The sequence below is a fragment of the Pongo abelii genome, chromosome 10, assembly GCF_028885655.2.
Source record: "Pongo abelii isolate AG06213 chromosome 10, NHGRI_mPonAbe1-v2.0_pri, whole genome shotgun sequence".
NCBI lineage: Eukaryota > Metazoa > Chordata > Mammalia > Primates > Hominidae > Pongo > Pongo abelii.
Window position 1 is genome coordinate 122,445,789 of NC_071995.2, and position 16,442 is coordinate 122,462,230.

At 43.6% G+C, this 16,442-nt stretch overlaps 1 protein-coding gene across 1 annotated transcript; it reads left to right on the forward strand.

The window, feature by feature from the left end:
- Positions 1–707: 707 nt before the first annotated feature.
- On the forward strand, positions 708–15,257 carry TMED2 (transmembrane p24 trafficking protein 2). Its single transcript, XM_003778154.5, has 4 exons — positions 708–1,925; positions 3,842–4,034; positions 7,451–7,558; positions 13,714–15,257. The coding sequence occupies exons 1-4, from the start codon at positions 1,746–1,748 to the stop codon at positions 13,836–13,838; spliced, it is 606 nt and encodes a 201-aa protein (XP_003778202.1). The 5' UTR covers positions 708–1,745; the 3' UTR covers positions 13,839–15,257.
- The last annotated feature ends 1,185 nt before the right edge of the window (positions 15,258–16,442 follow it).

The following is a 16,442-nucleotide window of genomic DNA, read 5'->3' on the forward strand; positions in this document are numbered from 1 at the left end:
AGTTGCTGGGTGTGGAGGCTCACGCCTGTAATCCCAGTACTTTGGAAGGCAGAGGCGGGTGGATCATCTGAAGGTCAGGAGTTCGAGACCAGCCTGACCAACATGGTGAAAACCCGTCTCTACTAAAAATACAAAAATTACCTGGGTGTGGTGGCAGGCGCCCGTAATCCCAGCTACTTGGGAGGCTAAGGGAGAAGAATAGCTTGAAACCCGGAGGCGGAGGTTGCAGTGAGGTGAGATTGCGCCATTGCGCTCCAGCCTGGCTGACAAGAGTGAAAAGCTATCTCAGAATAAAATAAAATAAAAATATAATAGTCTAATTGATTTTTTAAAAAATGTAGACATCCACGTATCTACCACCTAGGTAAAGATACTAGAGATTCCAGCAACCTGGGAGGATCCCTCGTGACCCTTTCAGGTCTATATGAGCCTCCACCGTTCCCCAGTCCCCGGGAAGGAGAGGGGGTGGGAGAAGCAACATGAAACCTAAAAACCAGTGGGGTTCGCGCCTGTAATCCCAGCTATTGGGTTGGCTGAGGCAGGAGGATCACTTGCCCAGGAGTTGGAGGCTGCAGTGAGCTATGATCACGCTACTGCACTCCAGCCTGGGCAACAGATCAAGACCCCGTCTCTAAGCAAACAAACAAATAAACACCCCTCAAAACCCATGGCTTCAGGCCTGGCGCGGTAGCTTACTTCTGTAATCTCAGCACTTTGGGAGGCCGAGGAGGGCGGATCACTTGAGCTCAGGAGTTCCAGACCAGCCTGGCCAACATGGCGAAACCCCGTCTCTACTAAAAAATAAAAAAAATTGGCCGGGCGCGGTGGCTCACACCTGTAATTCCAGCACTTTGGGAGGCCGAGGCGGGCGGATCACGCGGTCAAGAATTCAAGACCAGCCTGACCAACATGGTGAAACCCTGTCTCTACTAAAAATACAAAAAATTAGCCGGGCGCGGTGGCGGGCGCCTGTAATCCCAGCTACTCAGCAGGCTGAGGCAGGAGAATCGCTTGAGCCCAGGAGGCGGAGGTTGCAGTGAGCCGAGATCGCGCCACTGCACTCCAGCCTGGGCAACAGAACGAGACTCTGTCTCAAAAAACAAACAAACAAACAAACAAAAAACAGAAAAATTAACCAAGCGTGGTGGCTCACGCCTGTAATCCCAGCTACTCGCGAGGCTGAGGCACGAGAATCTCTTGAACCCGGGAGACGGAGGTTGCAGCGAGCCGAGATCGCGCCACTGGACTCCAGCCTGGGCGACAGAGCGAGACTCCGTGTCAAAAACAAAACAAAACAAAACAAAACAAAACAAAAGAAAAAAACCTTAGTTTCAGCCCGCACATTCCCTCAACTCCTATCGCTGCCTGCAAATCTTTCGCCATCTTCTTGGACAATCCTAAGAGGGCATTGCATAGGCTTCCGGACACTGTCGTTTTCCTGGGAAGTCCACACGAACTTTAGCTTGGACGAGAAAGGACTAGGGAAAGATTTTTGGTCCTTCGGAGCCGCCGTCCAGGATCGGAGCGCGCAGAGTCGCTTGTCCCTCGGCGGTTGCCGTGCCACCTTTACGTGGCAGCTGCGGGAGCCTGCCAATCCACTGCGCCCGCATCAGCCCCCACTGGTGGCGCAGGCGGAAGGGGCGGAGCTTAGGCGGCGGTGGCTGAGAAGGCAGCGGGGCGGCGGCGGCAGCGGCGGCGGCTCTGGAGGCCGCGGTCCGGGTCCTGGCTTCGGCCTCAGCCCCACCATGGTGACTCTTGCTGAACTGCTGGTGCTCCTGGCCGCTCTCCTGGCCACGGTCTCGGGCTATTTCGTTAGCATCGACGCGCATGCTGAGGAGTGCTTCTTTGAGCGGGTCACCTCGGGCACCAAGATGGGCCTCATCTTCGAGGTGGCGGAGGGCGGCTTCCTGGACATCGACGTGGAGGTGCGGGCTAGCTGCCCGCGGCTGAGGCTTGGTCGCGTGGCCGCTCGGGGATTCGTGGCACCTGGGGCCGGCCCGGGGCCTGTGTGGGGAGTGGGCTTGGAAGTCGCTGTCCGGGTCCTGGAGAAGCCCAGGCCGCCACCCCCCCACCCCGCCCCGGCCACGGCGACCTCCTAACGGCCCCTTTTCCGGCGACTTGCCCGGATTCCGGGATCCCTTGGGGGCTCCTTCGGCATGCTTGGTTGCTTTGGGTTGTCTCCTTGAACGACGGGTTCCTGTTGGAACCTCTCGCCGAGCTTTGTGAATCAGGCGCCGCGTGTCAGTCCGGGCCCCAAAGGCGCTTCTTAGTCGCGGTTAGCTGGTGGCGGGTCTCGGTCCAGTTAGCACCTGCCTTCCTTCGTGTTACGGATTAATGCTGGAACGTGACACGGAAACTTTTCCAAAAAATAGATTAAAATCGATTGAGGATTAAAAACCTATTGAATGCTAGGCATACTTTCGCGTTGTGTTTATTTTTCATAGAAGCAACCTTAAGGTTCTACTCTTAGCCTCCAGCTACCTCGTTTAGTCTCCTCTGCCTAGGAGAGATGGGGAGTTGGGTCATGCGTTTTAGGAGTAAGCAGTGCAGTGAAGACAGGAATTTAAGAAACCAGCAGTCCCTAAATCTCCACCCATGTTTTGTAAACCAAAAGAATGATGTGTCGCTAGTTTTTATTTTAATTCACCTGCTAGCATGATTAATTGGGTCTAAGGAGTTTCCTTTTGACAGTGTACTCAGTAGGGCTGGGCACAAGTTACACAATACAAGTGAAATCCAAAAATAAGGGGATAACGGAAGGGAGAGACTCTTACACTTAGCTAAGAATTTAGCGATCAACTATTCCAGTCTCGAAGTTATGCAAGTGACATGCACTTTGAAAGAGCGACTGATTTGATCACAGCCTAACAGCTGATTTGTAGCAGACTGGGATGAGAGTTTGGGTCTTCTCATTTCCAGGCTAGTCCTTTCCCCTGAGCCTTCAGGCATCTCAGATAAAGCAGAATTCCTTCACTGTTTGGCAGTAATCTGGAAAACCTTGAAATTTGGTAAAAATTCATTTTGTTTATATTTTAAAAAACCACAAACATTTATTACCTCATGGTTTCTGTGGCCAGGAATTATGGAGAGGCTTAGCTGGGTGGTTCTGGCTTGGAGTATCTCATGAGGTTGCAATCAAGATGTCAACCAGGGATGCAGAAATTCTTCATTTTAAAGAGATTTCTTTTTTCTTGAGTTTTGCTGTCAGTCACAGTTGCATGTTTCTTGGTGATATTAGGCCAGTTAGAGACCACATTTAAGGTGAGCTTTCTGTTTCTGAGGGGTTTAATAAGGATAAACCCCTCAGACATAAATGTCAAGACCTAAAGGTGTTTTAGAGAGCCATTAAGTCAACCCTTATTTTATAAAGTGGGAGAATTGCAGCCCAAAATGGTTATTATCACTTACCGAAGTGAAGCTAAGTGAAAGTTACATATTCTTGGTGAATTTCTTTTTTTTTTTTTGGACAAAGTCTCGCTCTGTGGCCCAGGCTGGAGTGCAGTGGCATGATCTCGACTCACCGCAACCTCTGCCTCCTGGGTTCAAGCGATTCTCCTGCCTCAGCCTCCCAAGTAGCTAGGAATACAGGCGTGCGCCACCATGCCCGGCTAATTTCGTATTTTTAGTAGAGACGGAGTTTTACCATGTTGGCCAGGCTGGTCTTGAACTCCTGACCTCAAGTGATCCGCCTGCCTTGGCCTCCCAAAGTGCTGGGATTACAGGCGTGAGCCACCATGCCCAGCCATATTCTTGGTGAATTTCTTACTGCCATTAGACATTACTTATAAAGTCTATGACTTAATCTTTTGTGACATTTTATGCATTTCTCTCTTGCCTCTAGATTACAGGACCAGATAACAAAGGAATTTACAAAGGAGACAGAGAATCCAGTGGGAAATACACATTTGCTGCTCACATGGACGGAACATACAAATTTTGTTTTAGTAACCGGATGTCCACCATGACTCCAAAAATAGTGATGTTCACCATTGATATTGGGGAGGCTCCAAAAGGACAAGATATGGAAACAGAAGGTGAGATGAACATTCAGAAGATTTATATCGCATTCCAAGAGCTAATTTTAGTTCTATACATTTTTACCTGTCTGAGTGGAGTACTTATTTTTTTTAATTTCTTAACCAAAACCTTTTTGTGAAATATGCTTTTTATTTTTTGCAAGTCTCCTAATTAATAAAAAAGTTTCTTGAGGCTAGTGTTTGTTTTTTTGTTCTTCTTTTTTCTTTTATTTATTTATTTGAAGATGGAGTCTCGTTCTTTCGCCCAGGCTGGAGTGCAGTAGCGTGATCTTGGCTCACAGCGATCTCCGCCTCCTGGGTTCAAGCGATTCTCCTGCCTCAGCCTCCCAAGTAGCGTCAGGCATACGCCACTATGCCCGGCTAATTTTTGTATTTTTGGTAGAGACGGGGTTTCACCATGTTGGCCAGGGTGGTCTCAAACTCCTGACTTCAGGTGGTCCACCCGCCTCGGCCTGCTGAAGTGCTGGGATTTTTTTGTTCTTTACATTTGTCCCTTCTAACAGATTTTCTTAGTCATTTTGTGCTCTTGTGAGCATGTAGGTTCCATGTGTCTTCGGTTATTTTTCTGTTTATTTGCTAATCCTGGCATATACTTTATTTGCTCATTTGTATACATGACTAGTTTAGCTAAACTTTTTGTTGGTTCTTTTTGTGTTAAGATATCTTAACTTTTCTTTAGGTGGTGGAGATACCTGGGATGGTATGTGGATTGCTTTTTGACAGCATCCTTTTTGCATCTTTTTGTTTGCTAATGTCTAATTTCTGCTTTCTTTTTTCTAACTTCAGTTTGTTGGCATGAGAATGTTTTTTTCTCTTAAAAAACCCCTACAACTAATTGGATTGATTATTTTTTTGGTTGTTTTTTATTTAGTTGACAGGAGGTATAGGTTAGGTTATTTTAAACTAATACCACTGAAAACACAGTTGACATTTTAGTAGTAACATCTTTGTTCTTTAAGATGAATGCTAAAGAGTGGAAATTCAATGATAAGGGGACAAAAGTCCCAATTAAACATAGCTCATAGCAAATGGTGCCTTTGACTTTGTAGAAAGTTATTTTGTAGACTTCCTAACCTGAAGCTTGGTTGGATATGAAATGCAGTTCTAGGAGCCATATGTTGATATGAAGACGAGTTCTTTTAGCCATATGTTGCAGTTAGATTGTTCATTGCTCAGGTTACCAGTAATGAACCCTGATTGGTTCTTGGTTCTGGATAAATTGCTTACCGGGAGCCAGCACATTTGGTGGTGTTTTTTTTGTTTTTTTTCCCCCCACAGTGCATGCCAGAGTTTTTGAAGCTAGTCATTGTTTCACACATTTCATAGTATACTATTAGCTTGGTAACATTTGTCCCAGATATTCAGTATCAGTAGAGTGTTAACATCATAAAGAAGCTGAGTTTTTTGGTTAGATTTTGAAATCTATAGAATTTATAGAGTCCTACTACTTAGTAATTCCTGCGCTCATTTTTCAGGGCCACTTGTAGGATAGGACTTGACTAATTTTCAGGGAGAATGAGGAGTTCTGAAAGGCTTTTTTGGTTTATTTTCTGGAGATTGATCCTACTTAAATAGTTTGAAAATGTTGGTTGATGAATGTGAATATTGAACTTCTTAGATAATTTTTTAACATATATCCAAAATTCTTGCTTTTGCTTGTTAATGTCAGTGAATGGCAGCTGTCAAATCAAGCCTTCCTCTAAAGCAGTGGTTCTCAAATGAGGATGCCCAGGGGATATTTGGCAATATCTGGAGGCATTTTTTATTCGGAAGACTGGGGGTAGGTGCTACAGGCATCTAGGGCTGGAGGCCATGGAGGCTGCTACACACCCTATAGTGCATCAGACAGCGCCCCACAGCATAGAACAGCATTTAGTCCAAAATGGAGACAATGCCACTGCTGAGAAATCCTGCTGTATCAGTTCCATGTGGTGCATGGGGCTTCCAAAGGGAAATTTCGAGTGAGGGACGGTTTGACATTCCAATTCAACTGCCTTCAATGGTAGAGGCCCTTGGTTTCTCCTAAGAAACTTGGGGTTGTCTGTGAGAATCTGGAATCCCAGAAGAGACCCAGTCTTGGGCAGGGATGAAGAGATCCCCCTTTCCCAGGAATGTTTCCTAGTGCTGTTTCTCTCCTGCCTGTCTGTTCATTCTCATAACGTGGCACTACCTAGAAGCACATGCTTACTCTTCAGAACAGTGCCTTGTGTGTATTTTTGGTTCAAGAGGATGCCTGGTTGAAAACTTGTGCCGCTAAGGGCTTGTCTCTCTACTTACATTGCCTGCTGTTCCCCACTATAGTGAAACCATTACTTTGTCAAAGAAGAATGTTTGAGTTGGTGTGGATTTTCCTAAGAGTGTTTTAATGTTTTTCTCTGCTCAGCTTCATAGAGATTAAAAGTCTGTTTTGGTGCTGCTCTTTAATTAATATTAGAGTTACATGACTCTTAGATTTTTTTATTTGTAGGATTACATTTTTAAAATACACATATTTATTTTGTGCTCTTAGTCCCCTCTCCTCAGTGTTTTACTACTTTTCTGTAGTTAATACAGTATAGTGAACTTCACATAACAACATTTCATTAGAAGAAATTTCCTGGGGTTGTTTTCCTTTCCTTAGTAAGCATTATATAGTATGTTTCCTACCCTGAAAGAGGTTTCTCTACTGGGAAGGGACTTTTAAAACTGCTTTGAGAATTAAATTGACATGATTCATATCAGTGGTCCAAATTGATGTTTGAACCATTTCAAAAGTAGCTTCTTTTGCAGGTCTTCTCTGAGGATTTTGAAAAGTTATATTATTTTATATTTTATATTTATTTTATAAGTGGTTTTCAAAAAGAGATTGCCCCAGCCTAGGCAACATAGCGAGACCCTGTCTCTAAAAAATAAAAATAAAATGGTAGTCAGGCATAGTGACGCACCCCTGTAGTCCCAGCTAGTCAGGAGGCTGAGGCAAGGGATTGCTTGAGCCCAGGAATTTTAGGTTACAGTGAACTATAATTGCACCACTGTACTTGAGCCTGGGTGATAGAGTGAGATCCTGTCTTGAAAAAAAAAAAAAAAGATGGCTGGGCGCAGTGGCTCATGCCTGTAATTCCAGAATTTTGGGAGGCTGAAGCAGGTGGATCACCTGAGGTCAGGAGTTTGAGACCAGCCTGACCAACATGGTGAAACCCCGTCTCTACTAAAAATACAAAAATTAGCTGGGTGTGGCAGCGTGTGCCTGTAATCCCAGCTACTCCGGAGGCTGAGGCAGGAGAATGGCTTCAACCTGGGAGGCAGAGGTTGCAGTGAGCTGAGATTGAGCACCACTGCACTCCAGCCTGGGCAACAGAGCGAGACTTTGTCTTAAAAAAAAAAAAAAAAAAAAGACATTGACAAATGTGTTTTGTTTTCAAATCCTTCTGTAGCTCACCAGAACAAGCTAGAAGAAATGATCAATGAGCTAGCAGTGGCGATGACAGCTGTAAAGCATGAACAGGAATACATGGAAGTCCGGGAGAGGATACACAGAGCCAGTAAGTGAATGCCGTCACTTTGCAGTAGTGTCTGATGGTGAAGGTTGTTTTACTCAACAGCTTGCTTGTATTTTCCTCATTTGGAAACTGCAAATTTTATGTGAAAGCATTGGCTGTAAAAGTGTACCTACACGAGATATTTTTTGAGCATACACATGTGTGGAGCTTAGTAGTTTATTATTGGGACATTCATTCTAAACTACAAAATGCTATTAAGATTTAGCACAAGTTTTTAAGAGTTTGGTTTTCTGGCCGGGCATGGTGGCTCACTCCTGTAATCCCAGCACTTTGGGAGGCTGAGGCAGGCGGATCACCTGAGGTTGGGAGTTCGAGACCAGCCTGGCCAACATGGTGAAACCTCGTCTCTACAAAAAATAAAAAAATTAGCTGGGTGTGGTGGCGTGCACCTATAGTCCCAGCTACTCGGGAGGCTGAGGCATGAGAATCACGTGAACCCGGGAGGCAGAGGTTGCAGTGAGCTGAGATTGGGCTACTGCATTCCAGCCTGGGCAATGGAGCTAGACTCTGTCTCAGGGGAAAAAAAAAAAAAGTTTGGGTTTTTAAAAATGTATGGTGAGCTAAGGAATAAGCTAATTGTTTTCTTAAATCAGAAGGGAAAAATGTTGTAAAATGCGTATTGCATTGGTTTTTAATCACATACCTGAAACTTATGTGCCAGTGGGATTAATATTAGATGGTGAGATTTAACCTTTTTACTAAAATGGAAAGCTTAATATAGTTAGAAGAGAAAACACCAAAACATGAGTACAGGCAAGTCACCAGGTGAAGATCAGTTTGGGTCCTCAAGTTTGTAAGTTGGGAACTTGGAATGTATTTTTCTGTGGAAACAGTGATGATTGAAATCTTGTGTTAGGTTGCATAAGTCTGTTTAGAACTGGATAGAGCATTAAAAATTAGGCTTTTGCATTTAAAATTAAGAGGTACTATATTGACAGACAGACCAATTCCATTGATTAGGTTCAGGGCCACACCATTGTTCAGTGTTTTCATCCTCCAGGTAGTTCTTGGGGAGATGAAAAGAGCAAGGTGGCTGGGGGCAGTGGCTCATGCCTGTAATCCTAGCACTTTGGGAGGCTGAGGTGGGCGGATCACAAGGTCAAGAGATTGAGACCATCCTGGCCAACATGGTGAAATCCCGTCTCTACTAAAACTACAAAAATTAGCTGGGCATGGTGGCACGCGCCTGTAGTCCCAGCTACTCAGGAGGCTGAGGCAGGAGAATCGCTTGAACCCGGGAGGCGGAGGTTGCAGTGAGCTGATATCATGCCATTGCACTCCGGCCTGGCGACAGAGCGAGACTCTGTCTCAAAAAAAAAAAAAGGAAAAAGAGCAAGGCATAGTGACGCATCTGTGTAGTCCCAGCTACTCAGGAGGCTGAGGCGGGGGATTGCTTGGGAGCAAGCTCTTGTCTTAAGGGCAGTGATTTTATGTCAGGAATCTTTGTTCTGAGACTGGAGTAGGAAGTGAAGAGTGACTCAAAGAGATAAGCACAGCTTGAATTTCTTCCAGATGTGGTTTCTATTTTTCCCACCCTTAAATCTGTTCTTGCTACTTATGGAAACAAATCTTCAGGATCTAGAGCACAGATATCAGCTTGTGTTGGCAGGAAGGTGTGTAAATGTAATAGCCTGGAGAACTCCCCTCATCCCCACTTGTTTTAGGAGTGGAGTGGGGCATATTATGGACCAAGACTTGTCTACAAGTACTCCAGCCTCTTGCCTCACAATTTTGTCTCCTTGCCTCCACTCTTAATCTCACCAGCTGGGATCCTCACTTTTTCTCTCTTATCTTGTTGGGACCCATGTGTTGGTTACCTTGTTCCCAGATGGGGAACAGCCCATTCTGGAGTTGGAAGGGCACTGAACTAACTCAGAGGGCAAGTTCCTCTACTTTGCAATTTTAACTGGTTCAGACCAGATGGTTTTCAAGTTATAGAAGTTCTTGGGAACACAGTGGACAGAGGAAGCACATGTCTTCCAGTCTTTAGGGTGTCCAACCTTGTTCTCTCACCCATGATTTGAGTGGAGATACTCCTGTATTTGTTTCACAAATAGTGAGCTATGTGTTCATATTTAAAAGTGTTAGCAATTTCTAGAATTGAATTTATAGGTATTCAGTTTAAATTTACAAAGCAAGTGGTTCCCATAATGTTTTGTTTTTGTGAGTCTTTCTATAGGACCCACTCCTCAGCAGTGAACATAATGAGACCCTTTCACTACAGTGTTGTAATAATAATGTGTTGCTTCTAGATCAGGCTGATATATGAGTGGCATGAGGACAGTGTCCCAGGTCACTACATTCTGATGTTAGTGTGCTTCAATGTGTTCTATTTAAACTTAAAGGTGCATTTTTCTTTGGGAGGCCGAGGCAGGTGGATCACCTGAGGTCAGGAGTTGAGACCGGCCTGGTCAACATGGTGAAACCCCGTCTCTACTAAAAATGCAAAAATTAGGCCGAGCGCAGTGGCTCATGCCTGTAATCCCAGCACTTTGGGAGGCCGAGGCAGACGAATAACGAGGTTAGTAGTTCGAGACCAGCCTGGCCAAGAGAACAGCCTGGCCAATATGGTGAAACCCCATCTCTACTAAAAATACAAAAATTAGCCAGGCACATGTAATCCCAGCTGCTTGGGAGGCTGAGATCACTTGAACCCAGGAGTTGCCTAGGCTGGTCTTGAACTCGTGGGCTCGAGTGATCCACCTGCCTCTGCCTTTCAAAGTGCTGGGATTATAGGCATGAGCCACTGTGCCTGGCCTATTTTCTTTTTATCAGACTCTCTGGTTTTTTTTTTTTTTTTTTTAGATGGAGTCTCGCTCTGTCGCCCAGGGTGGAGTGCAGTGGTGCTATCTTAGCCCACTGCAATCTCTACCTCCTGGGTTCAAGTGATTCTCCTGCCTGAGCCTCCTGAGTAGCTGGGACTACAGGCGCACGCCACCACCAAATTTTGACGTTGTAAATAATTGCATTTTGGATAACTGATTTTGAAATAATTCCTTAATTTTTTTAGAAGTCAGTTTCCTGATTCAGCAAAATGGATAGTAATATAGGACGCTTCAATGGTGAGGGAGAAAGATGGTTGGATTGGGTGTTAACCCTAGAATTATGATCTTGGGCAAGTCACCTTTTCTTCTCTGCTCTCCGTATACAAGTGGAATGGACTTGGCTGTACCCAGTGAATCTTTAAGCCCAGCTAATTTTTGTATTTTTAGTAGACGGGGTTTCACCACGTTGGCCAGGATGGTTTCGATCTCTTCACCTTGTGATCCACCCGCCTCGGCCTCCCAAAGTGCTGGGATTACAGGCGTGAGCCACTGCGCCCAGCCCTATTTTCTTTTTAGAGACACAGGGTCTTACTCTGTTGCCCAGCCTGTAGTGCTGTGGTGACAGTATAGCTCACTGCAGCCTCAACCTCCTGGGCTCAAGTGATCCTCCCACCTCAACCTCCCAAGTAGCTGGAACTACAGGCATGTGCCACTACACCTGGTTAATTTTTTTTTTTTTTTTTGGTATTGTAGAGACTGGGTTTCTCCATATTGCCGAGGGTTGGCCTCTGAATCCTGAGCTAAAGCAGTCCTCCTGTGTCGGCCTCCCAAAGTCCTGGGATTATAGTGTAATTGTTTTTAATGTTGGCCATTTGCAGAAAAATAAAACACTACATAGAATTTTTTTTTCTTTTTTTTTTTTTTTTTTGAGGCGGAGTCTTGCTCTGTTGCCCAGGCAGGAGTGCAGTGGTGCAAACTCGGCTCACTGCAAGCTCCACCTCCCAGGTTCATGCCATTCTCCTGCCTCAGCCTCTCGAGTAGTTGGGACTACAGGTGCCCGCCACCACACCTGGGTAATTTTTTGTATTTTTAGTAGAGACGGGGTTTCACCATGTTAGCCAGGATGGTCTTGATCTCCTGACCTCGTAATCCGCCCGCCTCGACCTCACAAAGTGCTGGGGTTACAGGCGTGAGCCACCGCGCCCGGCCTACGTAGTAATTAAAAGCTAAGGCTATAGAATTTGACTGGAGAGTTGGACACAATGGCTTGTGCCTGTAGTCTCAGCTGCTTCAGAGGCTGAGGCAGGAGGATTGTTTGAGGTCAGGAGCTTGAGACCAACCTGGGCAACACGAGACCGTGTTTTAAAAAAATAAATTGGCCAGGCGTGATGGCTCATGCCTATAATCCCAGCACTTTGGGAGGCTGAGGTGGGTGGATCACCTGAGGTCGGGAGTTCGAGACCAGCCTGACTAACATGGAGAAACCGCATCTCTACTAAAAATACAAAATTAGTCAGGTGTGGTGGTACATGCCTGTAAGCCCAGCTACTTGGGAGGCTGAGGCAGGAGAGTCGCTTGAACCCAGGAGGTGGAGGCTGCAGTGAGCTGAGATCGCGTCATTGCACTCCAGCCTGGGCAACAAGAGTGAAACTCTTGTCTCAAAACATAAAAAATAAAAAAATAATAATAATAAAATACATTTAAAAATAAAAAGAATTTGGCCAGGCGTGGTGGCTCATGCCTATAATCTCAGCACTTTGGGAGGCCGAGGCAGGCAGATCACCTGAGGTTAGGAGTTCAAGACCAGCCTGGCCCAACATGGTGAAGCCCTATCTCTACTAAAAATACAAAAATTAGCCGGGTATGGTGGTGTGCACCTGTAATCCCAGCTACTCAGGAGTCTAAGACAGGAGAATCACTTGAACCCAGGAGGCGGAGGTTGCAGTGAGCTGAGATCGCGCCACTGCCCTCCAGCCTGGGTGACAGTGAGACTCTGACTCAAAAAAAAATAAGTAAATAAAAAGAATTTGATCAGAAACTTGAATGTAACAAATTGAGTACAGTAAATATAGAGTAGGTGTGGATTTTACTTTAAGGATCAAATCCTTAGTTTGAGAGCAGGACAGATGACCATAGTTTGTCTTGTATTTGAAGGTCTGGTAGTAACTCTCAGTATGGATCCATATAACTGAGTAACCTCTTCCATTGAGAACAATTGCCAAGTACACAGGTGCTCAACAAATATTTGTAACATATCTGGGGAAAAAGACACTCAGACTGCCATATTTTGATGTTGTAAATAATTGCATTTTGGATAACTATGATTTTGAAATAATTCCTTAATTTTTTTAGAAGTCAGTTTTCTGATTCAGCAAATTGGATACTAATACAGGACGTTTTAATGGTGAGGGAGAAAGATGGTTGGATTGGGTTTTAACCCTAGAATTATGACCCTGGGCAAGTCACCTTTTCTTCTCTGCTCCCCGTATACAAGCAGAATGGACTTGGCTGTACCCAGTGAATCTTTAAGGTTTCTTTTAAAAATTTTTGCTTCTACTTTGGGAGGCTGAGGTAGGAGGATCAGTTGAGGCCAGGAGTTCAAGACCAACTTAGGCAACATAGCAAGACCCTTTCTCTACAAAAACAGAAAAAATTAGTCAGATGGGCTGGTGCATACCTGTACTCCCAGCTACTCAGGAGGCTGAGGTGGCAGGATTGCTTGAGTACAGTTCAAGGTTGCAGTGAACTATGATAGTGTCATGTCATTCCAGCCTGGGCAACAGAGCAAACAAAAAAGTCTTTGCTTTGGAGTATGTTGAGTTGCTTGGAGACAAAAATATTTAGAGTATAGGTGACCCATAGGTTACAATGACTTCACTTAGAAATTTTCAGCTTTATGATGGTGCAAAAGTGATGTGCATTCAGAAGAAACTGAGCATCAAGTATCCATGCAACCATTCTGTTTTTTACTTTCAGTGCAGTGTTCACTAACTTGATAAATAAAATATCAAATAATAATAAAATGCAGTTTAACTTGTATGAGATATACAACATTTTATTATAAAATAATCTTTGTGTTGTTAGATGCTTTTGCTCAACTGTAGGCTAATGTAAGTGTTCTGATCGTGTTTTAGGTAGGCTAGGCTAAGCTATGATGTTTGCTAGGTTAGGTGTATTAAATATATTTTTGACTTATGTATTTTCAACATAAGCTGGGTTTATTGGGATGTAACCCCATCGTAAGTTGAGGAACATCTATGAGTGGTGTACACAATATTACTTTCACACAAAGTGAAGACTAGAATATTTATGATGCCTATGTTTTTTTGGGGGAGAATTGTTAAATTTTGTTTGTTTGTTTTGTCCTCACAGTCAACGACAACACAAACAGCAGAGTGGTCCTTTGGTCCTTCTTTGAAGCTCTTGTTCTAGTTGCCATGACATTGGGACAGATCTACTACCTGAAGAGATTTTTTGAAGTCCGGAGGGTTGTTTAAAAAGCCTCTTCCTGATGATCCCAACTCAGAATTCACTGTTTACCAAACACCTTGGTCATAATAATGTCATTAGTTTCTCCATTTTTATTTTCTGAACTGTACATTCACAACTTATGTTTCTTTGTGATTAATAGATATTGGGGGCAAAACGCCTTTTTAGGAAAATTATAGTGAAAATTTGACAGTCGACTGGCATAATTTCTTGTTTGAATGCTGCCTCCATTATATAGGTCCTTCCAGGAACTCAAACACTGTAAATGAAATATGGGAGTATAGTTTTTATTATTTCTTCTTTTCCTTTTGTTTTCATAATATAATGCAGTTTGTTCAGGAAATCAGCACAAAGCCTGATAGTGCTTTACTAAAATGACTGCATTCTTTGGATTCCCTCAGTCTATGGTTCAAGTCACTAAAGATTCATTTTTGTTGAGTCCTTATGAGAAACAGCAGTATGAATCTTGACGGTTTCTGCCCGTCCTAATGGCAGAGCTCTCTGACTTGGGCGTATGCTGCCAGGCTGGGTACTTTCATACTTTGTTTTTTTGTTTTGCTTTAAAACTACGACTCAGCATACATTTTCCCACATACATTTTTATGTTGTACCTTAGGACTCAATCATCTCCACTTAAATTGATGATACAAGCAGCTAATAACCATTTTTGGGTTTCTGCCTAACCCTCTAATTGTCTGTTAAAGCCAATTCTCTGGGTGTTCCAGTGAGTGGTGGCTTTTTTTCTTTCCACACTGGCACATTCACTTCTCCCACTCTTGGCATGTAAGAAATAAGCATTTACATAATTGGAAAAATCCGGATTTCTGATGCCAAAGGGTTAAAGCCTCTTGGATTTCATTTCAGTGATATACAGCCACTATTTTATTTTTGATCAGTGGCCTTTGGGCCACTGTTTAGGGTACTGACCATAAGTGTCAGCATTAGGGTTTTGGTTTTCGTTTCTTTTGGGTCTTTCTTTTTTGGCACATGTGAATCTTGTTTTGTGTAAAATGAAATTACTTTCTCTTGTTCTCTGATGATGGGTTTAATATTAAAAGAGCATCAGGTTTTGGTATGGGGATGATCCAGGATTATGTTGTGACTGATACATATCAGTTACTTATACAATTTGTTTTTTTTTTTTTTTTTGGATCTTTGCAAGGGGAAAACTACAAGTAACGAGTTTTATATAATTAATTTAAATTTGTTACAGGTTTTCATGTTCAGGATAAACCATTTTTCCACCTTGGGTGAGAACACTTGCAACAGTTTATTAATGAGGTGACTTTCACCTTAGGACAACTGTTGCATGCCAAGTTTTTTTTTTGTGTGTGAAACACTTCAAAATTGATTTAAAAGATGTAAATTTAAAATTGGTTGTATCTAATATGCCCCAGGTTCGGTAAATAAACAATTCTTTTTAAAAACAGTATTCTGTGTTTTATATATTGACAGCTAATCCACATTTTTTACACACCAACTTTCTGTTCTTATTTGACATGAGACATGTCCATGTTTTCTGAGTATTTATGCCTATTACGTCTGTTACTTTTTAATTCTGTAAACTTGAGGATAGTGAATGGTACCAAGTTTTAGTTTCTGCATAGGTTTTCCAGTGTGGCTTCTCTGATGGATCAGTGCTAAAATCTCAAGTATTTTTCTATTTGGGAAAAAAGGGTTGAATTATTTTCACTTGCCCACGTAGTTTATGAATGTGAGAAATAGCTTTAAAGACAGATTAAATGATTTGCCCAAGGCCACAGAGAGTGAAAGGTGGAACCAGAGACTAGATCACCATCTGTTGAAACTGTTCTTCCTCTGTGAAACTGACGGCCTGCTGGTAATAAAAGTAGCTACCATTTCTTGAGTACTGTGTAATGTCTCGATCTAGTACTAAGCACTTTACTTGGTCTGTCTTATTCATGCTTCAAAACTACCATTACCTTGGGTAAAATCATTTTGGAAGTGAGGAGGAAAACAGGCTTGGAAAGGGTCCTAAGGTCAGAAAACTAGTAGGTAGTAGAGCCCAGAAGACACACACAGATATGTAATTTCCCTTTGCCTTTGCTTTCAGAACTGTCTGTGAAGTTCCCCACCTTTTCTTTTTTTGGAGACAGGATCTCACTCTGTTCCCAGGTTGGCTTGATCTCTGCTCACTGAAGCCTCAACCTCCCGGGCTCAAGTGATCCTACCACCTCAGCTCTCCAAGTAGCTGGGACTACATTTTTTGTTTTTTAAAGATAGGGTCTTGCTTTGTTACTTGGACTGGAGTGCAGTGGCACAAACATGGCTCACTGGAGCCTTAACCTCTCAAGTGATCCTCTCATCTGAGCCTCCCGAGTAGCTGGGACCACAGGCATGTACCACCACGCCTAGCTAATTAAAAAATTATTCTTGTAGAGGCAGAGTCTCCTGTATGTTGCCCAGGCTGGCCTCATTCTCCTGGGCTCAAGTGATCCTCTTGCCTCAGCCTCCCAAAGTGTTGGGATTGCAGATATGAGCCACCATGCCTGGCCAAAGTCCCATTTTATAAAAGTTGTCAAAGGTGTTTTGAGAATGTGATGATCATTTCATTGAAAATGTGGCTTCAGCCTGTTGTCTTTTACTTAATT

What these genes read in the sequence shown, in the direction of transcription:
- TMED2 (XM_003778154.5), top strand. Translation starts at nt 1,746, where the DNA reads ATGGTGACTCTTGCTGAACTGCTGGTGCTCCTGGCCGCTCTCCTGGCC. An exon ending in TCCTGGACATCGACGTGGAG is followed by an intron (nt 1,926 to 3,841) that starts GTGCGGGCTAGC and finishes TCTTGCCTCTAG; the next exon opens with ATTACAGGACCAGATAACAA. An exon ending in ACAAGATATGGAAACAGAAG is followed by an intron (nt 4,035 to 7,450) that starts GTGAGATGAACA and finishes ATCCTTCTGTAG; the next exon opens with CTCACCAGAACAAGCTAGAA.